The 24,973-nt window shown below is 35.3% G+C and overlaps 1 protein-coding gene across 11 annotated transcripts in view; it reads left to right on the forward strand.

Moving 5' to 3' along the window:
• The window catches only part of TUT4 (terminal uridylyl transferase 4), a 149,605-nt gene that overhangs the window by 95,187 nt on the left and 29,445 nt on the right, over window positions 1-24,973 (forward strand). For all 11 annotated transcript variants that reach the window (XM_082833147.1, XM_082833153.1, XM_082833151.1 and 8 more), the window contains 10 exons: window positions 6,577-6,696; window positions 6,862-7,074; window positions 10,602-10,776; window positions 12,457-13,157; window positions 15,361-15,511; window positions 18,569-18,655; window positions 20,547-20,650; window positions 23,327-23,384; window positions 23,469-23,572; window positions 23,875-23,964. In XM_082833147.1, the coding sequence (XP_082689273.1) occupies window positions 6,577-6,696; window positions 6,862-7,074; window positions 10,602-10,776; window positions 12,457-13,157; window positions 15,361-15,511; window positions 18,569-18,655; window positions 20,547-20,650; window positions 23,327-23,384; window positions 23,469-23,572; window positions 23,875-23,964 (1,803 nt within the window). The remainder of the gene's footprint in view (window positions 1-6,576; window positions 6,697-6,861; window positions 7,075-10,601; window positions 10,777-12,456; window positions 13,158-15,360; window positions 15,512-18,568; window positions 18,656-20,546; window positions 20,651-23,326; window positions 23,385-23,468; window positions 23,573-23,874; window positions 23,965-24,973) is intronic.

Below are 24,973 nucleotides of genomic sequence, written 5' to 3' on the forward strand. Positions count from 1 at the left end.
CTTTACCCTGCTTTATTTTGTTCATAGCACTTACTGCCACCTTCCATACATATTCATATATTTGTTTGTGATCTGTTTTCTTCCATGAAATTATAAACTGCAAGGATAGGAAGTTTAGTCTGTTTTATTTATTCACGGCTGGTCCTCGTGCTTCTTATGTTACTGTGCCAGTGCAGAGTAGGCATTTAATAAATATTTGTTGAATACATGGCCCAGTTCTTCAGAAAGATTGTTAATCCTTGGAAGTGACTGGGAGCAGTGAACCAGTCTGAGGGAGGGTGAACCTCCTCTTATTTATCTCATTATATTCTGTGCCTAGCATAATGCCTGGCATACTACAGAAATTTAGTGCTGTGAAATGGAATAAACCAATTCCAACTCTAATTTTTATACTAGATATTTATATCAATTTGAGCAAGGCACTTCATCCATCTGAGCTTCAATTTTTCTATCTGGAGAGATTATTTCAAAAGTGATATGAGATAATGAATGAGAATATACTTTGAATTCTAAAATGCTACACAAATCTTTTTTGTTCAATTGGCAAGTGAGATTATTTAAACAACGATAAGTCAGCAGGGATAGGACTGGTGTGATAACCCTAGTAACTAAAGTTTCTCAGAGTATGGGATGAGACTGGTAGACAAGGACTAGCCATTACTCAGGAAACTAAGTTTATCAACTCCAGGAAGGTTAGTGGCTTCATAAGGAATGAAGGAATAAATAGCTGCCTCTGGGATGGTACTATTTAATTATGCCTTAATTTTTTTAGTGGTCATAAATAGTCTTAGTTTTCTCACACACTTCTTTTGTTCTTTTAAGTAATTAGACTGTGTTAGACGACTATAAATGGTATTCAGCTTATTTTCATTTGGGAAAAAAAAAGTGGCCTATAAACTTTGTTTCCTAAAGTGGTCTCTTTGAAAAGGTTACTCAAATTTATATTGATTCTAAACATACCAATCAGTGAAGGACACTAAAAAACGTGTTACAAAGCTGGTTGCAGAGTGGTTCCTTTCTGTTTCCAACAGAGCGATGTGTCTCATTTTTGGCAGCTGTGTTAGTTGCAAAGAGCTTTTCCCAGTGATTTTCATTTTCTGAGTTTATTGTAAGAAACCTAGAAATGATTTCTCTCAAATAATTCCTCTCAAATATTTTTTTCCAACAGCTTTATTTATCTTGAAGTTTTAATCCACATTGTATGTTATTTAGTAAAGCACAGATTTTCCATGATTTGAGGGTTCAGAAAAATTGTAGTATATGAATATAATTTATTCTTGTAATTGATATCATGAGATTGCTGTTGATTGTTCTCTGGCTGTCTCCATTCTTAAGTAGCTATATTCTTAGCATTCTACTAATAAGAAATTGTTTTCTGGGAAAGCCTATTAATACTCTGGGCAGCAAAACTCGTAGCCTTATCAGTCCAATATAGTCACGTTTCCTGACTCAGAGCCACTTTTTGTAGTTAACATAAGAATTAATTTTAGCAATATCTGGCATCTAAAAGAGATTCCTGGGGGTTTTACTTTATTTGTATTTTTTATTGTATATATTTAAGGTATACAACTTGGTGATTTGATATATGTATACATTGTGAAATAATCACCAGTCAAGCTAATTAACATATCTGTTACCTCACACAGTTACCATTTTAGTTACGGTTTTTGTGTGTGTAGTGAGAAAACACTTGAGATCTAACTTAACAAATTTCAAGTATATGGTACAGTATGGTTAACTATAGTCACCACGCTGTACATTAGATCACCATAACTTATTCATCTTGTGTAACTGAAATTTTATACCCCTTGACCAACAATCTTCCCATTTCCCTCTACCCCAGCCTCCGGTAGCCACCAATCTCTTCGCTTCTAATTAGTTTGACTATTTTAGATTCCACATATAAGTGAGATATAACATTTGTCTTTCTGTGCCTGTCTTATTTCACTTAGCATAAATAATGTCCTCTAGGTCTATCTGTATTGTCGCAAATGGCAGAATTTCCTTCTTTTTTAAGGCTAAATAATGTTTCATTGTGTGTATATAGCACATTTCCTTTATCCATTTATCTGTCTATAGACGTTTAGGTTATTTCCATGTCTTGGCTATGAGATCTCTGTTTTAAGAGCTCTCTGTTAAACTACCTCAGTGTTTTTCCTCTGTGAGATGTCTGATAGTGTTAACAGCTTACATGAGCAGCTCCTTTTAGTTGCAAAGAAGTTTCTGGTTAACTTGACTTATTCATTAGGCAGCATACCCTTTGTCCTAATACCCTGGATAAATGAGAATTTATTCTAGTGGAATATTTTGAGCTCTCTTTCAAATTTATTTATTTATTTAAATAAATGTATTTATTTATTTTTGGCCATTTTGGGTCTTCGTTGCTGCGTGTGGGCTTTCTCTAGTTGTGGCGAGTGGGGGCTACTATTTTCGTTGCGGTGCATGGGCTTCTCACTGTGGTGGCTTGTCTTGCTGTGGAGCGCAGGCTCTAGGTGCGCAGGCTTCAGTAGTTGTGGCGCGTGGGCTTAGTTGCTCCATGGCATGTGGGATCTTCCCAGACCAGGGATCGAACCCCTGTCCCCTGCATTGGCAGGCGGATTCTTAACCACTGCGCCACCAGGGAAGTCCTAAGCTCTTTTTATCAGTGTTTTTTAATCCTTTTTTATTTCAAATTATATTCTTAAATTTACTAAGGCTTTAGTGATTATGCTACGTCTTTATTATGTAAGGAAAATAATAACAGTCCAATTACAGGCTGATCTTACTCAAATAAATGCAAAAGTCTAAATAAAATATAAGAAAGTGGGGACTTCCCTCGTGTTACAGTGGTTAAGAATCCGCCTGCTAATGCAGGGGACACGGGTTCGATCCCTGGTCTGGGAAGATCCCACATGCTGTGGAGCAACTAAGCCCACGCACCACAGCTACTGAAGCCTGTGCGCCTGGAGCCCGTGCTCCTCAACAAGAGAAGTCACTGCAATGAGAAGCCTGCGCACCGCAACGAAGAGTAGCCCCTGCTTGCTGCAACTAGAGAAAGCCCATGTGCAGCAACGAAGACCCAATGCAGCCAAAAGTAAAATTAAATAAAAAACACAACATATATATATATATACGCAAGTGGGATTCCCTGGTGGCGCAGTGGTTGAGAGTCCGCCTGCTGATGCAGGGGGCGCGAGTTCGTGCCCTGGTCTGGGAAGATCCCACATGCCGCGGAGCGGCTGGGCCCGTGAGCCATGGCCGCTAAGCCTGCGCTTCCGGAACCTGTGCTCCGCAACGGGAGAGGCCATGACAGTGAGAGGCCTGCGTACCGCAAAAAAAAAAAAAAAAGTGAATTACTCAAGCCATATGTGTTAAAATAAGGAATATTACAGAGATGTTCATCAATTATGTTATACATTGTTTTGGAGATTTAAAAAATGCAGCAAGGAAGGAAAACGAAGTAATGAATGTAAATTAGAAAATTAGAAAAAACATTAGAAATTAGAAATTAAAAAAAAATTAGAAAAACAATAAGATGTTCTCTTTGCTAATGATATGATTGTATACCTAGAAAACCCTAGTTAAAAACTGCTAGAATTTGTGATGACTAAATACAGTATAAACATACAAAAATCAGTAGCTTTTCTCTGTCATAAAAATAATCTTATAGAATAGAAGCAGGGAAAAATATTATCTTCATGACAGTGACACAAATTATAAAATACTAACATAAATTTAATAAGGGTACAGGAAGAAAATTGTGTTATTGAATGGTGAAAACAAAATCTGAACAAATTTATTTATTGAGCAAACATTTGTTAATGTTTCCTGTGTTCTAAATACTGTTCTTAGGTGTTGGAAACATCTAACAAGATGTACTGAGTCCTGCTATCATGAAGCTTACATACTTTTGGAAGAATCAGACAGTAAAAATATATATAAATAACACAATATCTGGTAGAATTTAGTGCCATTAAAATGAGGTGATGTGATAAGAGAGTGACATTTCACTGGATGGTCAGGGAAGTCTCTTTGAGGATGTGATATATAAACTCTGACCAGCGTTACCAGCCACTTGATCGTCTCAGGGAATAGAATCCAAGGGATAGCTAGTAAAAAGCCTGTAAGGTGAGAATGAGCTCTTAAGGAGCAGAAAAAGGCAAGAGTGACTGGAATGAAGCGAGTGAGAGTGAACGTTGTAGAGGATGAGGTTAGACAGGCACTTCCAGTGGTAAGGAACTTGTATTTTAATTTCATTGGATAAGTTTTAAAAGCAGTATATGACTTGACGTGATTTATGCTTGGAAAAGGTCTTCTGGGGGTAAAGAGTAGAAATAGGGAACCCAGTGAACAGGCTGTTGTGGTAGATCAGCTAGAGAGGATAATGATCTGTGCTAAGTTAGAATGGATATGAAGCTAAGTAGACAGATTTGGGATAAGTTTTGGAAGTAGGACTTGCAGAGGTAATGGATGCAAGAGGTGAGGGAAAGAGTAATTGATGACCACTCCTAAATTTTTGGAAAATGCAAATACACCAAATTATTGGATAGGGAGATGGTATCCCTAAAATGTAAAGTCCCCTTAAATTAATTTTCAAATGTACAATAATTTGAATTAGAATTACCAAGAATTTGGGGAAAAAAATTATAACGTAATCTTAAAGTTAGTATGGAAGAATAAATGTTTGAGAGAAGCCAAAATAATTCAGAAAAAGAAAACTAATGAAGGAGGAGGTACTTTACCACTATAAAACTGCTTTAAAGTGTATACCATTGCATAGGAATAGACAAGTAGATCTGTGGAACAGAATAGAAAGCCCATAAGTAGGTCCTAGGGTAAATGAGATTTTAATCTATGAAAAGAATAAAAGATTTCAGTGAGAAAACAATGGTTTATTTAATAAATGGTTCTGTCAGAACTGTACCTTTCTTGAAGAAAATAATGTTGGACCCTTAGCACACTAAATGCACAAATAAATTGCACTCAAATGAAAATTCACAATTTTAGAAGAAAATTTAAGAGTATGTATATGTAACCTGTGGATTGGAGAAACATCTTTATCATGGTAGGAAACGTAGAAGATATTAAGCATATTTAACTATTTATATAAACAATACATTTTATATGATAAAAAGTACTATAAATGATGCCAAAGCAGATTAGGAAAAAATAACATTTTTCAAATGCGTATGTCAGATATAAAGAGTTATTATTTATAACATAAAAAAGAACACGTACAAATCGATATGTATTGATGAAAATAGAAAAACTGGCAAAAGATTTAATAGTTCAGAAAAGAGCAAATCCAAATGGTTAGTAAATACATGAAAATTTGTATAACCTCTTAGCATCAAGAAAATGCAAATTGAAGTAACTATTAGATATTATATCTCACCCATCTTGTTGACAATTTTTTTAAAGTGGTAACACCTGTACACCTGAAACTAACACAACTTTGTAAATCAACTTTACTTAATTAAAAAGAAAAAATAAAAAAAATAGGGACTTCCCTGGCAGCGCAGTGGTTAAGACTCCACGCTCCCAGTGCAGGGTGCCTGTGTTTGATCCCTGGTCAGGAAACTAGATTCCACATACATGCCACAACTAAGGAGCCCTCTGGCCGCAACTAAGGAGTACATGTGCTGCAACTAAGGAGCAGGCGAGCCACAACTAAGGAGCAGGCGAGCCGCAACGAAGACCCAGCACAACCAAATAAATAAGTAAATAAAATAAATATTTAAAGAAGAAAAGGTTGTAACACCTAGTATTGGGAAGCATGTGTATACCTTTTTGTTACTGATGAAAAGAGAAATTTCTGTACTGATTTTGGAAAACAATCTTATAATATTTATTAGAATTTAAATATATCACATTTTAAAATCTAGCAAACACATTCCTGGGAATATAGCTCATAGAAATGAGCACCAGTATTTAGGAAAATGTATAAGGATAAATATTACAGGACTGTTTAAAGTGGCAAAACTGGGAACAGAATGTGAAAGTCCTTGGGTGAGGGAACTATTGAATAACCATCCAGATCATAGGCTATAATTTAACCATTTTAAAAGATGTGTTAGATATATTCTAATTGACTAAGAGGGACTTTCTTGGTGCATTGTTAAGGGAGAAGAGTAATATACAGAGAGATGTCTATTTTGGTAAAACATGACAAAAACTATAAAATCCTCCCTGTATTTATATAGAAAATAGGAATGTATATTTGTATATGGTTATTTGAGTATAGAAAAAGGCATGGAAGAGTACATAGAAGATCGTTAACATTGAGGCAGAAGTAGAGGCAAGATAAGAAAATAAGATTTTAAAAAGATGTTCACAGTAAAAGCACTATGTGTGATATGATTCCATTTAACTAAAATATGTATGTATCTTCATATGCAGTAAGGAAATGAATGGAAAGATGGTTACCAATATATAAATAGTTATTTCAGGGTGGTATGATTTCAGGTCATTCCTTATATTTGTCATTATTTGAACTTTTAACAATGATTATGGTAGGAAGACAAAAGCTACTTTTATTTTTTAGGAGAACAGAAAGAAAGTTAAATGGTGGTACTTTTTTTCCCCTTCATTTTGCAGTTGTGCTATATTGACTCCCAAACTGATGGCGGAATCCCTTCTTACTGTTTTGCTTTAATGGTGATGTTTTTTCTACAACAAAGAAAACCCCCTCTTCTTCCTTGCTTACTTGGAAGTTGGGTAAGCATCAGTTTGTAACATGTATGCACATGTATATACGTAGTTCCTTCTTGCAGAGTGCTCTGTTCACACATTTAAAGCTGGAATTCTGGTTTGTCTGTTTGTCCATCATTTTTTTTCTTTTAATAACTTTCCACTACCAATTTGGAATGCCTTTTTATATAGATTGAAGGCTTTGACCCAAAAAGGATGGATGACTTTCAGCTGAAGGGCATAGTAGAAGAGAAGTTTGTGAAGTGGGAATATAATTCAAGTAGTGCAACTGAGAAAAACTCAATTGCTGAGGAAAACAAAGCTAAGGCAGACCAACCAAAAGATGATACCAAGAAGACAGAAACAGACAACCAAAGTAATGCCATGAAGGAAAAACATGGCAAAGTAAGCTTTTTTTGTTTTTGTTTTTGGCTTTTCTATCTGTAGAATTTGTGATGCCTTCAATTGAAGCTATTTTAATAGTAGATTGACTGACTGACCTTGAGTAAGCCTCTTGGCCTCATTTTCCTCATCTGTAAAGTGAGGGGTTGATCTGGTTTAGTTTTTCAGTACCAAGATTCCCTAATAAATATATACCTCATTTTGAAAGGCTTGTATTGTTTGAATCATATCAAGGTAATTCTTTTATCTTTTTCATTTAGATAAGAAAAATTTCCTTCAGGAGTTGGGCTGTGACCAAAGCTTTAGCATATGGGGATTATGTTGCCAGACTGGTGAAGAAATAAAGGCCTTGTGCTCCTATAGAGGGTGGCTGGCTTATTTAATCACTCAAACTTCATTTATTAAGGACCAGCTATGTGCCAGGCATTACCTTGAGTGCTAGAGAACCCAAGATGTATATTCATGGATTATGTCCTCCAGAAGCATGTAGTCTTCTGAAGTAGACAGACATTACTACAAAAATGTGAACATTACAGAAATCATTGCTCTAGCTATACTAAAGTATATGTAGTTCCCGAGCACATGTTCAGTTCTTCCACTTTCCTAGACTACCTTCTACCCTTTTCTCAAACCATCAATACTCTCAGCTAATGATCTTGCTTATTATTACTTCTCTGAGAAAACTGAAGCAATCAAAAGAGAACTTTCCACTCCCACCACCATCTCCCACTATCTGCGCTCACATACTCTGCCTTGCTGCCAGCTTTCATAACCTTTATGAAAAGTTCCTGTGTTGCTATCTAAAGTCATTATCTTAACTTGTGTGTTTAGTCTCATCCCTTCTTGTCTATTCCGGAATATTGCTCTAGCAGTTCTTCTCTTTCCATCCTAGGTTACCAATTTTTCATTCTTTACTGAATCATACATGCTTTTACATCTCCCACTTTAAAGAAAAATCTTGACACCATTTCCCCTCCCAGCTATTTCCTTGCTCCCTTTTGCAGGAAAACTTCTTGAAAGAATTGTTTATATACACTATTTCCAATTTCTCTGTTTCCTTTTAACTCACTCTACTCAGGCTTTGACCGCCATCAATCTGCCAAAACTTGTTTTACCAGTGTCAGTATCCTCCACATGGCTAAATCCAATAGTTATTTCACAATTTTTGTCTTTTTTGACTTATCAGCAACATTTGCAGTTGATTATTTCCTTCTCTAAAAAATTTCTTAACTTGACTTTCAGGATACCACACCCATGCCTGATTATTCCTTCTCAGCCTGTTTGTTGGTTCTTCCTTTCCTCTCCAATCTCTTTAATGTTGGAGTATTCTAAGGTTCAGTCCTTGATCCCTACCTTTTTTCTGTATCTACACTCCCTTGGTGATCTCATCCAATCTCATGGATTTTAAGTACCATCTATATGATGATGACTCCCAAGTTTAAATGTTAGGCCAAACCTCTCTCCTAAACTCTATAATTGTATTTCCAACCTGCTATTTAATGTTTCTATTAAGATGTCTAATAGATGTCTTAATCTTAATGTGTCTAAAACTGAACTCTGGGTCATCCCTTTGCTCCACATGCAGTTTTCCCATCTCAGTTGATGGCACTTCATCCTTTCAGTTGCTCAGTCAAAAACCTTGGAGTCATCCTTTACTTCTCTCTTTCATACCCCATACCAAGTCTGTCAGGAAATCCTGTCATCTCTACTTCAAAATATATCCACAATTTGACCACTTACCCTGTTACCATCCTGGTCCTAGCCATATCATCTCTGTCCTGGACTACTACCACAGACTCATAATAAGTTTCCCTGCATTTACCCTTGTCCCCTTTATAGTCTGAACACAACAATCAGAATGGCTCTTCTAGAACTTAAGTCAGATCATGCCCTTTTCCCTCCCCACACTTGAAATACTTCAGTGGCTCCTCATTTAATTTAGAATAAAAGCCAGAGTTCTTACTGGTTAGCTCTTTGTTCCCCTCTTTTCTTCTCCTCTCTCTGCCACACTAGTCTTCTTTTTAAAGCTGTTTACACTCCTACTTTAGTGTGTTTGCTCTGTTTCCTGTTCTTAGAACCCTTTTTCCTCTTCTTCAGATCATACCTTCTCAACAAGTCCTATCCTGACTATATTTAACACTGAAATCTGCTCCCATATCCCATCCCCTTTACTAAACCTACTCAACTTTTTCTTATTTCCACAGCACTTTTCTTCTTCTAACTTACTGTGTAATTTACTTATTAAGTTTGTTGCTTATTGTCTTCTTCCCCTAGAATGTAAGAACCACTAAGGCAAGGATCTTTGTTTTTTGGGGTTTTTTTTTTTGCGGTACGTGGGCCTCTCACTGTTGTGGCCTCTCCCGTTGCAGAGCACAGGCTCCAGACGCGCAGGCTCAGCGGCCATAGCTCACGGGCCCAGCCGCCCCGCGGCATGTGGGATCCTCCTGGACCAGGGCACAAACCCGTGTGCCGTGCATCGGCAGGCGGACTCTCAACCACTGCGCCACCAGGGAAGCCCTGGATCTTTGTTTTGTTTTTCACGGATATATCCCAAGTGCCTGGCACATAGTAGGCACTCAGTGAATAGTTGTAGAATGGAATGAGTGAATGATTTTTATGCCTTTATATGCCTTAGTGGTCACTTTTAGCTGGCATTCATCTAGCTAATTGCTTTAGAATTCAGGTATTACCTTTTCTGTTAAGACCCCCGCCCCCCCGCCCCCGATTCAGAGACCCATTTTAGTATGTAGCCTTCATTGTAATTGTTAAATGGTCTCTTCCTCTCCTAATAGTCTGTGAAATGGACCTCACCTTGTTTGAGTCACAGTATGCTATAATGATTAGCATCACAGACCCAGTAGCCAGGTGATCCTGAGTCAAATCCTTGCCCTATAGTATCTACTTCATAGCTGTTAGAATTAATAGTTGTATATATTAGTTGTATATGTGCCACTTAGAAGAGTGAGTGATACATGGTTTAAGTGGGAGCTCCCATTATTTTTTTATATCCCCAGAACAATGCCAGGGACACAGTGGGTTCTAAAATGTTTGTTGAATGAAGGAATTAGCTTTTGAAAGCCCTGGGCATTTATATAGATTTTAAAAGTAATTGCTGCAATGGAGGAGCTCTAGTAGTTGTTATACAGTGGTTAGCAACCTTGGCTGCACAGCACGGGACAATCACTTAGGAAGCTTTAAAAATCTCAGTCCATTAAATCACAGTCTTGGGAATAGGTATGGGAGATGGGAGTGGTGTCAAGCTCAGGTGTTGGTGAATTTTAGTGCTCTCAGTGTGATTCTAATGTGCAGCCAAGGTTGAGCATCACTGGTTTAGTGGAAAGAACACAAAATTCTAGGAGTCAGTAATCTGGGACACTCTGTTGCCAGCTGTGCCACAGATTGCTTTTTGGCAACCTATTCTTTTATGCCTCAGTTTTTGAAAAGGTGATCTCTAAGGTCTTTTTAAATTGAAAGTTAAACAATTCTAAAGTTTTGTGAAGCTTAAATGAAAGGTATTTTTTCTTTTCCAGTCTCCTTTAACATTGGGAACACCAAATCAGGTGTCCCTGGGACAGTTATGGTTAGAGCTGCTAAAATTTTACACACTGGATTTTGCTTTGGAGGAATACGTCATATGTGTACGGATACAAGATATTTTAACAAGAGAAAACAAAAACTGGCCTAAAAGGCGAATAGCCATTGAAGGTGAGATGATACGTTATATTTCATTTGGAGAATTTTGTGTGTGCCACTAATCATCTATTTCTAATGTAGTGTTATAAATTTTATCCCTTGGCTTTGTAGCACTATATGCCACTAGGTTGTCACTATATATTGTGGATAAATTCTTTTAATGCTTACTTAAAAGTTTCCAATCTGTAAATATTATAATGGCTAGGGTAATTAGCTTGTATACATGCCTTTATTTTTTAATTGTGGAAAATTTCAAAAATACAGAAAAATAGAATAGTTATATGAATACTGTAAGATATTTTTAAATATATTTGTGTCATAAAATTATGTTAAAGTATATTAAAATCCAGTTTTTCATAGTCTTGTGAAGTACCTCATTTATTAAATATGGCTAAGCTAAAGGAAAAAAGAACAATTGATGCTGACAAATAAGGTTTCACATCAAATCCCAAGAATATTAAGATCTTTAGAGATACAGAAATAAATAGTATTGCTTCTAAATTCTTAATAAAAAATTTAAATTCCACAACATTTTGCTCACTTTTTATAGGTAGGAAATGGAATTTCTGTCTATCATTTTAGTCTGTTTAGGCTACACATTCTTCTCTTCCCTCCATCCTCTGCAGGGCTTCTCTACTGTGAGTTGGACTTACAAATATTCTCATACACTCAAACACGTACTCACATCTTGTACTCGCTTACATATGGTAAATAAATGAGCTCTGAAGCCTGCAGCCATCATAATTTCTCTCTGCCTTTTTTTCTTTTTTTTTTTTTTCTTTTTCTTCTAGAAAAGGGAAAGAGGCTAAGTAAAGCTTTTAAAAGCCTATGGATTTAGATAACAGTAAAAAGTAACAGATGCCCCAGTCTTAACAATCTGAAGCCTGGCCTGTTAATCCTTTCACTTAATGATCTTCAGTAGTGGAGAAAATGTGTATCGTCTTTTGGGTGGCACTGTTCTTTTTTCCTGGGGTCTATTTGTATTTAAGGCTTATAAAATCCAAAAACCCGGAAACATGTTCAGAACTCTGTTCTATGCTCTTAATAATGAGGATTCAGTTGACGCAAGCCTTTTCAGCATAGCCATTTTAGACTGTATCAGAGTTTAAATTTTGGTTTAAGTTTTACTTTCTTAGGTTTTTTTCTACTTTTTCTATTATTTCTCCTTCTTTCTCTCATTAATTTTCTGATATTACTGAAGTTAAATCTTAAAATCAGTATAACTTGAAGCCTGGAGAGTTTTAGGCTATATTTTATTTGTTTAAGTTGCAAGGAGTATATATAACTGAAGAATATTGTGACAAGAGATGAAAATTATTACTACGTCTTGGAGCTTGAAAAATTTCATTCAAAGACAATATAGGGAAGCATATTGGCATAGCTTTTTCTCGCAATTTCATCATTGAAATTTTGTAATTACTGAGTTGGCCTCCTCAGCCATCCTCTCATTAATTACCTTATTTTATTCTTTTCTCTCTTTTTCTTTTAGTTTTTAATTTTATGACAGAAACAAAGGCAAGATGTTGCTATTTTATTTCCACTACTCAGTTTGCAGGAACTCTCATTGGGAGCTTACCTTAGAAAAATTTTGGGAAAATGCACTCTGCTGACAATGTAGCTGTTTGTATAAGCTTGGAAATGTAGTTTGTTAATAGATACTTAGCTACTGACATTTTTTTTTTTTTTAACTAGATCCATTTTCAATCAAGAGGAATGTTGCACGGAGCTTAAACAGCCAGCTTGTTTATGAATATGTTGTGGAGAGATTCAGGGCAGCTTATCGGTATTTTGCCTGTCCTCAGAGGAAGAGTGGAAATAAATCTGCAGTGGATTCCATGAAAAAAGAGAAGGGAAAAATAAGCAATAAGAAACAAGTGAAGTCTGAAAATATGGCATCCAGTTGTTGCATTCTACTTGGGGAAAGCACAGAAAAAATAAGTGCAGAAAGAGGTCAGCCTGATAAATATGAAGAAACGGAATGTACATCACAGAGATGTATTACTGAAGATGATAATTTGTTGATAAATGAACTAGATTTGGCTGAACATGGACAGGAATCTTCATCTCTTTCCACCAGTGAAAGCAGTGAATTAGAGCCAAAATCAATTAAGAAACAAGATGTTTTAGTACCTTCAGAAACTTGTTTTAAAAAGGAGCTCACCCAGTGTAATTGCATTGATTGTAAATCCCCTGAACCAGATGAATCTGCTGGTACAGACTGCAGGTCAAATTTAGAAACAGAAAGTTCACATCACATTGTATGCACTGACACATCTGCTACCTCTTGCAACTGCAAAGCTACAGAAGATACTTCTGACCTTAATGATGATGATAACCACCCCACCCAGGAATTATATTTTGTGTTTGATAAGTTTATTTTAACCTCTGGCAAGGTAGGATACAGTTTGTAAACAATCTGTAAGGTTTTGTGGTTGTTGTATGACTCTGTATTTATAGTTTTTAGATTCAGAAATGTAAAGATGGCTTCTATGATGGTAGACTATTGTTTTGGAATGGTATTCTGGTATATATGTTTCTTTTACTTTTTGTATTTTTGCCTGTAGTTGCCTTTTTTTTTTTTTTTTTTTTTTTTTTTAGCGGTACGTGGGCCTCTCACTGTTGTGGCCTCTCGCATTGCGGAGCATAGGCTCCGGATGTGCAGGCTCAGCGGCATGTGGGATCTTCCCAGACCGGGGCACGAACCCGTGTCCCCTGCATCGGCAGGCGGACTCTCAACCACTGCGCCACCAGGGAAGCCCCTGTAGTTGCCTTTTAAGAATGTATATGAAACCTGAAATGTTTCAGCACTCTATTACTAGTTGGTTTGCTTAACTTTCTCATATATGAAAGGATTCATCAGGTATCTTATGAAAGTGAGTTTGGTAAAGGCAGCATATATTTTAAATTTTGCTGATTTTTTTTTACATATGATTATATTTACTTCCACAAAGGCGAATACAGTGTCTGTAAACTTTAATAGTATTCTGTTTTAAAGTTTTTTTGGTGGGGGTCAAAGGTTGGTATATAAACTTAACTAAAGATAGTTGAGTTAAAACTAAGATCAGGAAGCAAAAAAAAAATGAATTCAGATCCTGTGTCTGCCACTGAGCTTCTCTTTGGATTTTGGCATATCCCTTATGAGTTATAGGAGTCTTAACTTTTCCACTTTTAAAGTGGGATAGTCTGAACTTTAACTTGATAAATTATAGAAAATAAAAACCTGAGCGAGCAGAATATAAGCTACTTTGTAACAGAAAATAATTTGTTAATAAAAGTTTTAGCTAAGGTACTTTGCTTCGAGTGTAGTGTACATAATTGAAATAGTATCAGCACCTAGGTTAAAAAATGATTATGTAGATAATGTGTAAATCAAGTAGAATACAAAAAATACCCCTGAAAAGTCATCAAGTTTTATTGATTTATCGATAATTGTTTATTGACAAGCTTTAGAATTTTTAAGCTAATTACTAAGCTGTGTTTCTTCATCCTTTGTAAGGATACTCTGTCCCATTTTGTTTAGGTTGTAGTATTTAGGGCATATGGACTACTAAAAAAGATGAAATAAATGGCAGATATTTAGAAAAGCCTCTTAGTAATATAACTGCAGTTTACGTTTCTTAATACTTTTTTTTCCTGGAACCTTATCTTAAGGTAACTATTTCTCCAATTTTATTTCTCTCTCTAGTTATCTGTAACACTTTTCTAGAATTTTATGATAAATATGTCATTTTTTACAAGCTTTAAAAAGCTGATAAAAATTTCTATGGTACTGTTAATTAGCCCACAGCACAGCATTCACACAAAGAGAGGTTTCTGTATATATTTGGCTAGGTAAATGTCCAGGCTAACCCTGGAGGAAGAAGCTAAGTTCCTAGGCGTATTACGATAAAGAAAAGAGTAGTGCTCTTCCTTAACCGTATGAGTTTTGTTTTTCAGGTAGTTGGGATGAATTTTTACTGTTTTGGCCACCTGTCTGGTAGTCTGTTAGAATACATTTGAAATGGTGTTGCAGGGTTTGAAAGTTGTTTGTGGCTATTGCATAAGAGTTGTTCCTTGTATGAAGCTGAGTCACTTTTAGAGTTCAGCCCTTTAGTTTCTTGAGTACCATGCTAATGTAATGAAATTGAACCAACTAGTCAAGCAGTGGTTCTATAAATGACTGACTCTGAAGATAGAAAATGTTTCAAGTGAAATGAAAGGTGCCACTTGAAATTTCTTTATAATCTACTTTGTTAAAGACCTTAATAGGTTAAAATGTGATGTATGCATTTCATTTTGGGAGCTGATCACACTGTTTGAATTAACCTATACCTTTTGTATCTCCTGGTATTTCCTTTATTTTACATCTTAAGGTAAATCTAATCCTTGGTAATATCATTTTAGTGGAGAAGAAAATTAGTAGTTGGCTCAAAATGTGTTTTTCTTTTTACATTTAATACTGAATTTCATTAACATGCTTTTCTTTTTAACCTCTTGAAAGTGCAGGTTATCAGACTGACTTGCATAAAAGTTTCTTTTTGTACTGCTTTATAAGTGATAATAAAGTCCCTCAATAGTTTATTTGATTATTAGATTCTTTTTTTAACCTTTGTATAGCCGCCAACAATAGTATGCAGCATCTGCAAAAAGGATGGCCATTCAAAAAATGATTGCCCAGAGGATTTCAGGAAAATTGATCTAAAGCCTCTACCACCAATGACAAATCGATTTCGGGAAATACTTGATTTAGTATGTAAAAGATGTTTTGGTAAGTCTTTTATTACTAGAACTACTTCCTAAGACTAGATTATTTCTTAGATTTTGAATATTTATTTTCTTATTTGAAAATAGTTTGCTTACATTTTGTTTGGGTAGAGGTTTTTAAATAGTTTAGAGACCCAACCGCATATATTTATTAAATGCCTACTGTGTGCAAGGCACAGTGGTAAATGCCAAGGGGAATGCAGAGTCCATCGTGTTGCTTTTAAGGAGCTTAGACTCTGGATTTGTGCTGTCTAATATGGTGGTCACTAGATATATGTGTCTATTTAAATTTAAATTAGCTAAAATAAAATAAAAAATTAAATTACTCAGTTATACTAGTCACACCTCAGGTATTGAGTAGCTACATGTGGCTAGTGGCTACTGCATTGGGCAGTCTGGATAGAGAACATTACCGTCATTGCAATTTTCTTGCACAGTGTTACTCTAAATGGTTGTATAAGACATGTATGAAACTTGCCATAATTGGAAGCAGAATGTGTTACATTCTATAGCAGTGGTAAACAAAATGCAGTTCAGTCAGGCACAATTAATTTTAACTGGAGTGGGTCAGAGGAATTGGAGTTAATGATGTGGCATTTGAGATGGACTGCATTTTCAGATATAAGAGATTATGCATAAAAGCATAGGGTGTAGTATTTGTTTGAGAGAATAATTGCCTTAAATTTGGTAGAGTATAAGAAAGGTAATAGAGGCAGATAAGGTTATAAAGATTTGGGTAAAGCCTTACATACCATTTTTCAATAAACATTTATGGTGTACCTGGAATAAACCTTCACTCAGCAAACATTTTTTAAGTACTTACTGTGTCCGGGGTAAGATAAAGTTTCTGATGTCATAACATTAGTTCTCCATTGTATTCCCTCCCTTCTACCCTTCCTTATCTTCACCTCCTGCCAGGCAACTACTTAACTGCTTTTGGTCACTATAGATTACTTTGAATTTTTCTAGAGTTCTAGGTAAATAGAATCACATGGAATGTACTTTTTTTTTTTTTTTTTTTGATGAGGGCATCTGGCTTCTTTAACTTGGCATAATTATTTTTGAGATTCATCTATGCTGTGATGTGTATCAGTGGTTCATTTCTTTTTATTGCGGAGTTGTGTTCTGTTGTGTGGCTATACTACATTTTGTTTACCACTCGTTGATAAATATTTTGTTTGTTTCTAAATTTTGGCTGTTATAAATAAATATACTGTGTACATTCATGTATGTCTGAGTATGGACATATGTTTTAATTTCTTTTGGGTAAATACCTAGGAGTTGAATGGCTGGACCATGGTACATTCTTCTTTAACAGATTTATTAAGATATAATTCACTACATTTGTTTTTATTTATTGAGTCATATATTTATCTCAGTATGGACTCATAGATGTATTATACTTTGGGTTATAATCCAATACTACTATTTTTGTTGCCCAAATTGTTCCAAATTTGGCTGTTGGGAGTGCTTTCATTTGGTTCCTGTCACCTTTTGATATATTCCCATCAGTGTGTGGAGTTTTTTGGTTTCTTTTTGTTGTTGTTGTTAGTTTGTTCTTTTGTATTTTAGCACTTTCTTACTTTCTGGCCCTGCAAGATACTCCAGGATCATCATGTAAATTTCTGTCTCAGTCCTAGAATTAGACATTTTCCCAAAGAGCCCTGGTTCCTTTATTGGAGGATGGTGTTAGAAACCAAGATCTGGGTGTTAGAGTGCTTGTTGTGTTACTGGGTATTGTTGTTTCTAGGTCCTCTCCGAGCAAGAAAATTTGTGTGTGTATACTAATCCATGTATATACACGTATCTATAAATAATTCCATGTGACCATCTTACCTTTATTAAGCTAAGCATGACTTTGTACTGATGTCTCCAAGTCTAATACATTACCACATGGCTCTTTCTAGCCTCCTCTTTCTGATTATCTGTAAATGTCCAACTCCAACAGTGAGAAACCTGGCTCCCACCATGTGCCACCCATTTATTTAATTGTTCCATTTAAGTACACATGTATAGCATTATCAGAACTGTTATCCTATACCCTGATGGGAAGCAACTTTATCAATTAGAGTACAGTGCTTATGTGCAGTTCCTTTAACCCTTAGTCTTACAGACTCCACTTATTTTCAAAGTTAGATTAGTGCCTTCCCACCCCCCCACTCCCTTGAGTGAAGTTTTCTTATACATTTATAATGTAGCTGGATTCTTTGTTATAGACTGCATTCCATCCTGAGATTCCCTGACCTCATCACCTGTATATCAGCTATTCAGCTTGCAACCACTGATGATGCATTTGTTTTTCAAAAGCTGAATATTAATTTAATTCCTTACCATATTAACTCTTGGGTATGAGTCTGGAGGAGGAGATAGAAAAAAAAAGATTATTCTTAAGGAATGTATGGTCTTATTTGGAAAAAGAGATAGAAAAAAAAAGACTATTCTTAAGGAGTGTATGGTCTTATTTGGAAAAAGAGATAGAAAAAAAAAGACTATTCTTAAGGAGTGTATGGTCTTATTTGGAAAAATAAGATGACTATAAATGAAATAACTAGAAAACTGGAAGGACAGTATAAACTAAACTGGCAAGTGGTTTGAAGAACTAAGGAAATACAATTAAGGAGAGGTCATTAAAGGCCATGATTGGACAAAGAAGCTTATAGGGAAGGTATGAATCTTGACCAAGCATTTGAGGGAACTGTTAGATTTGATTGAGTTGGGTACCTTGTGTAACAGTATGAGAATAGTCTTAACAGGAGGGGAAAAACCAGCATGTATATGGGAGAGAGTGGATTGTCTGAAAAAAAAATTAAATAATTTGTAGAAGAAAGTATATCTTGTAGCTGTTTCACAGGGAAAATGATCATGTGAAATGTACATAGATCTGTAAAGTTATTTTTCTGTTCTTTCTCTGCTCCTTCCTTCTGCAGTAACATTTATGATTTTAATGTCAGAGAGTCAACAAATAATGAAGAAAAGTAAAGTTTTTAGGGTAGAAAATTGAAGACATTTTCAGATTTCATTCTCCTTACTTTTCTTTTTCCTTTTCTTTTTTTTAACTTAGATGAATTGTCACCACCTTTTTCTGAACAACACAACAGGGAGCAAATTTTAATTGGCTTGGAAAAGTTTATTCAAAAAGAGTATGATGGTATGTTGTATGTCAAAGTTGATTGCTTTTGTTATTATAGTTACCTGGTCTGAGTTTCATTTGTTTAAAAAGTGTTTATTGCATGTTATATGTTAGGTACTATTCTAGGTGCTGGGGATACAGTGCTAACAAAAGAGGTGAAACCAGCTCTCATGAAGCTTATATTAAGAGGGGTGACAGATAGTCAACTGACAAGTAAACAATATATCAGGAAATAATAAACACTGTTAACGTACAGAAGTTAGAACGATAGTGATAAGGTGATAAGGTGACATTTGAGCAGAGCCATTAATAATATAAAGGAGCAAATTATTATGAATATTCAAGGAGAGAACATTCGAGAGAGAAGCAGCAGCAAGTATAATACCCCATGACGCAATTATATTTGACATGCTTGAAAGTTAGTGTGGCTTGAGTGGAGTGTGTGAGGTAGACTGTAATAGAAAGGTGAGATCAGAGAGTTAACCTAGAGTTTAGATCATTAGAGTCTTATAGGTGTTGGTAGAAGGACTTTGAATTTTATTTTGAATGTCTAATGAGAAGGCTTCTGGAGGGTTTTAACACATAAGTGACATGATCTGAGAGAATGGAGTACAGGTCCATAAGAATAGAAGCAAGCAGAACATTTAAGAAGCTGTTGCATAAGTTCAGATGAGACATAATAGTGATTTGGAAGAGTAGGTGAGAAGTGATTAGATTGAGGATATATTTTGAATGTAGAGTCAACAGGATTTGCTGATGCATTACATGTTAGATGTGACAAAAAGAAAGGAGTCAAGGATGGTTTCAGGATCTTTCCTTCACTAGTTGGGTGGTGCTATTTAATTGAGATGGCAAAAAAATAGCAGAAGGGGGCAGGTTTTGGGCATGAGGTAAAGAATCAAGAGTTTTGTGGCCAAATATTTTAGAAAAGGATGAAGAGTTGATTTATAATCAGAATGAACTTATACCTTTAAAATATGACCTGTTTTGTGCTACAGGATTCTATTTTTAATTATCTTTGCTAGTGTATAAAGTATTGACCAAATCTAAGTTCTTGTTATATTAAACCCATGCACTTTTTATTTGCTGATGAATGTAGCTTCTTTTATATCTCTCAGTTGTCATTGATTTCAAGTAGGGCATCAGAACTGAATAGGAGGATTAAGTTTGAAAATACAGAATTTGTTATCTAAATATGTAGGCTACAAGAATTAATAGGGAGAATGATCCAATCTTGTTAAGCCACAGCTTATTGAGTGACACTAATAAGCATGAAGGAATAACCCTAATAATATATATATAAATATTTTATATATATAACTATATATATAATAATTGTATATATAATTTATATCAAATAGATTAATCCCTCACTTTAGAGGAGAATTAATTCTATATACTAAGATGATATTTGTAAAACTACTTGAATTGTGCCCTGAAGAAACTAGTTTATTTCCAAGAGATAAATCTCTAAATATTGATCTTAACTATTGGTATTGATGTTGAGAATGAATAAAAGTAGATGAGTTTATGAGGTCATTAAGTTGGAAGAAGGTAAAAAACTTGGTAAGTGTTTGGATGTGAAAGTTGAGAGGTGTTAAGAACCACATGTATATTTCTGAATAATAGTAGGTTTGAGGTGAAGTTGCTAGTTTAGTTTTGACTTGTTGAATTTATGATGTCTGTGGAAAAATGGGAAAAGCAGTTAGATACATGGGTGTGAAATTTTGGGGAGAAGACCTGGGCTTTAGGTGAGTGTTTTGGAATTTCTCAGTGTATCTGCTAATGGTAGATAATTTAAGCCATGGAATTGGATAAGATTATCCTGTGGTAGGCCATTAGTAGTTAATAGAAGACTCCTCTTTCCTGATAATTATAAAACTTTTGACTTTTGTTTTCCTTTGCTTAGAAAAGGCAAGATTGTGCTTATTTGGCTCTTCTAAGAATGGATTTGGATTTCGTGATAGTGATCTGGATATTTGTATGACCCTTGAAGGCCACGAAAATGCAGAGGTAAGAGTTAGTGTTTGGAAAGTGATGTGGAAGTTTATTTTCTTCTAGTGATGAGTGTGTTTTTAATTTTGTATGTAGAATTGATAAAAGTGTAAGGTGTCATTCTTTGTATAAATATATTAGCAATAGCAGTGTTTGAAATGTAAAAGCACTAGTATTATCATTTTAGAAGACATTCAAGTATTTAAGTAAGTAAATGTACTGTTTCAGTGATTTTATAATGTAAAAACCATGTCACAGATAGTTACAAGTGCTTTTTAATGAATTTGTGGAAAAAATGTACCATAGAGTTGGAAATTTTTTCATTAGAGCCAATGAAAAACTGTTGCTTCAGTTTGGTAGTAAACATTGATCTCACTTACTCTGTCTTTTCATATCTCTGCCATTAGGTGATGTCTCTGTATCACTAAAGATAGAAAATAAAGGTGGACATTTAATTTATAAATGGATTGTGTTCTACAAGTTGATTATAATTTGGGGGTACTCAAAATACATTTTTTTCCATAGAAGCATTGTTATAAATTATGTGTTCTAGGCTAGCTTTTAGAAACTCATTTTGGGCGGGGAAGGGAACTAACATTTGAGCCCCCAGTATACACTTTTACATACATTATCTCATTTCACTCTTACAACCACCTTCGAGGTAGATAATTTCCCCCATTTTACAGATGAGGAAACTGAGGCTTTGAGAGATAAACTGACTTGCTCAAGTTCACACAGCTAGTAAATGTTGGAGCCGGGATTCGTACCCAGGTCTGTCTGACTCCAGAGTTCATGCTCTTTCCATTGTATCCCACTGCTTCTCTGTAATTTATTTAACCCATAATGTAGTTGAAATATAGTACTAATAGTACTGTAGAACCTAACCCCTACTTTCTGAAATTGAAAGCTTTCTGAGTTCCACCATGAGATGCCAGGAGCAAACCTTCCCCCAGAGCAGTCTCAGCAGTGAGAGTGGGTACTTATGTTTTCCTTTTTTGTGTACCAGGCCTCAACAGTGGGAATGAGATTGTCTGAGCTCTAGTAAAGAAAGGGACTGAATGGACAGGGAAGAAGTGTCCCAGGCCTTCCTAGCAGCAACTAGAAAAGGAGGGTATCTCTGTAGTTGCTCGTTTCTTTAACAACATAGCTGTTGGTATTTATGTTTCAAAATCAGGGACTGCTTGCAAGATTGGGGTGAGGCCAAGCTTCTGGCATCTTTAGTGGTGTCAGTATAGCCTCTGTTGTATTATAAAATAATTCAGCAGAATAGTGTACCTGTGCATTTCTGAAATAGTTTTTTCAAAAGGTGTTTTTTAAATTGTTAGAACCCAAGAAAAGATGGCAGTGATACCTGGTAGATGCTTATTTCTGGTCCTAAGAAATTGCTTCTGGTGTTAATTAATATCTTTTTGTTCTATAAAGAAAATGAAAAGTTATAAATTTTTTAGTTCTCCTTAACCCACTTCTACTCAACGCCATCTCCTTGGAAAGAGGCTTCCCCTTTCCATTCTGAAGGGCAGGAATTGAGGGAATAGGAAGTGGTTTTTACCCAGGAAGGAGGTTAGGGTTTTAGATCCCTTCTATGTAAAATTTAATAATCAGGTGTTTCATCACCAAGGGTTTGTATACTATATATTACCTGTGCTATTCGCTCTGGAAAGTTGAAACAATGAACATGAGTAAATTATTTTCTTCCAGATGAGCCATAATGGAAACTTTTAGTTTAGTATAAATTGTATCTTTGTATAACAAAGAGAAAAACAACCTCTTGTATTATGTGTTAATTCTAAGGATTCCCTTGAAATCCCCAGGTTAAGCTGCAATGACTACTGCTCTCTTGTAGCTAAAAAGAGCATGTTGGGGATATGCAAAAGTGGTTTTAGTAGTAGATGTGGGCATTGAACTTAATCCAGTTAATTTATGCCGTTATCTTCCTTGTTCCTTATATTAGGGTTATCGTTACCATATCAGCTTTGCTGTCTAGTTTTTAAATAACCAACACATTTAAATTTGCAGAGGTAAGAGGGTTTTTTTGAAGAAGTAGGTGCTTGTAATAGTAGGATTATTCTTTTCCTCATCAACATATGATAGTAAATAGCTGACAGACTTAAAGTGCTACTTTGTATGAAGTATGCTGCTGAATGCTTTACATAGGTGTCTCATGTAATCCAGCTCCTTTATAAAAGAGTAGGAGTTGATGATTATCTTGATTTTATAAGTAGTATGAGGCTCAGAGGGGTTAAGGATCTGATCAGAGTCACACAGCTAGTCAATACTTAGTTCAAGATTTGAATCCAGGTTTGTCTAAATTCACAGCCTATGTTCTTAATCACTGTACTGTTTTGCCTTCACCAAACCCATCTCTAGTTTTTTATCCATGTATTTGAAAACATTATTCTCCTGTTTTTGTGCTTCTCAAACTTTAATGTGGATGTGAATTACCTGGGAATGTTGTTACTATGCAGATTATGATTCAGTAGACTGGAGTGGAGACTGAGATTCTGCATTTCTATCGAGTTTCCAGGTGTTGGTGATACTGCAGGTCTATGGACCATGTTCTTTGACTAGCAAGGTTATATAGACTTCTGGCTGGAGATTTTAAGTGCTAATATTAAATGTCTAGATTAAAATAGAATTTGCACAAGACCAAGTTGAGTCAGACAGACTTTATTATTTATTTCTTTTGTTTTTTAGAAATTAAATTGTAAGGAAATAATTGAAAATTTGGCGAAAATTCTTAAGAGACATCCAGGTATGAACTTTAAAACAACAGAAATTTTTTTTTAGTTTTATGAAAATTATTTAACCTAGTGAAGTTTTTTTTTTTTTAAATCAGGTTTAAGAAACATTTTGCCTATAACTACTGCCAAAGTGCCTATAGTAAAATTTGAACACAGACGAAGTGGTTTAGAAGGCGATATCAGTTTATATAATACGTTGGTAAGTTTCACTGTCTGTAAAGACCCAGGTATGTTTACAGTTGTCATTTTAAAAGTTTACAGATCACTGACTGTACCTTTATGTTTAAAACTTACGAATGTGGTTAGTATAGGGAAAAAAAAATTTTATCAGTCATCTTAACATTTCCTTCAGATTGAAGGTTAATTTTTGCTTGACTCATTTACAGGTATTTTAAGTTTAACATTTATATATATTCTATGTGGAGTTTATCTTTTTAGCTGATCTGTAAGTTTAATTTTAATAAATTTGAAATGCTTTCAAATATGTAATTTATTTTTCAGGCTCAGCATAACACAAGAATGCTAGCTACATATGCAGCTATTGATCCTAGAGTGCAGTACTTGGGATATACTATGAAAGTGTTTGCTAAGGTATTTATGAAAAAACTAATGATCTGCTTTGTTATAATACTCATGATATTAAAGTAAAACATGCTGATGTCAGACTTGTGACAAATGTTTTCTCAGTTTTGTTTACCTGAGCTTTTAAGAAGAAACTGTCAATATTAAATGGTTTAAAGTTATACCTTTCAGAGTAGGGTGATCTTAGTTTTTTTCTGTGTTTGCTCTCCTCTCATAGGTAACACTCTAGTAAATTTCTTATAGTATAATTTCTCAATGCAGTAATGATTTCCAACCCTAGGCATGGGAGTTGGCATACCATCCTAGTTAAAAGGCTCTGGGTTAGGAAATCTGGTGTTTGGGTTTAGTGGTAAATTTTTCTGGCCAAGAAAACAAAGCAATACCAATAAAACCTAATGTTTCCCCTATTATAACACTTAAAATACTGAATTCTGTTTTCTTGGTTGTTTTGCTAAGTGAGTAAACTCCATGAGGGTTGAGGCCTCTGTATCTTTATTTCAGTGTAGTGCCTGCTTTATGGTAGGTGCTCAGTAAATAGTTAATTTTGTGAATGTGTTGGTGGAAGGGTTTTAGTAGGGGAGTGACTTGGTTACATTTTCATTTCATAAAGCCGACTCTTCCAAAAGGGAGACATATTTGTTTAGATATTCCTATACATGTCTTTATGGACAGAGTCATCTTAGAAAAGGAACGCATCCAGCCACATACTACAAATCATTTGATACAGCTAGTCTTTTACATTCACCTCACAGAATAACTCCAACATGACAGTTCCTTACTCATTGAGTTTGGGTTATGAAATCAAGTGGTTCCGTATATATGGAATCTGTGGAAAAAAAATGTCATGAAGAACCTAGGGGTAAGAGGGGAATAAAGACACAGACCTACTAGAGAATGGACTTGAGGATATGGGGAGGGGGAAGGGTAAGCTGTGACAAAGTGAGAGTGGCATGGACATATATACCCTACCAAATGTAAAATAGATAGCTAGTGGGAAGCATCCACATAGCACAGGGAG

This window comes from Leucopleurus acutus (assembly GCF_964270905.1).
Source record: "Leucopleurus acutus genome assembly, chromosome: 2".
NCBI lineage: Eukaryota > Metazoa > Chordata > Mammalia > Artiodactyla > Delphinidae > Leucopleurus > Leucopleurus acutus.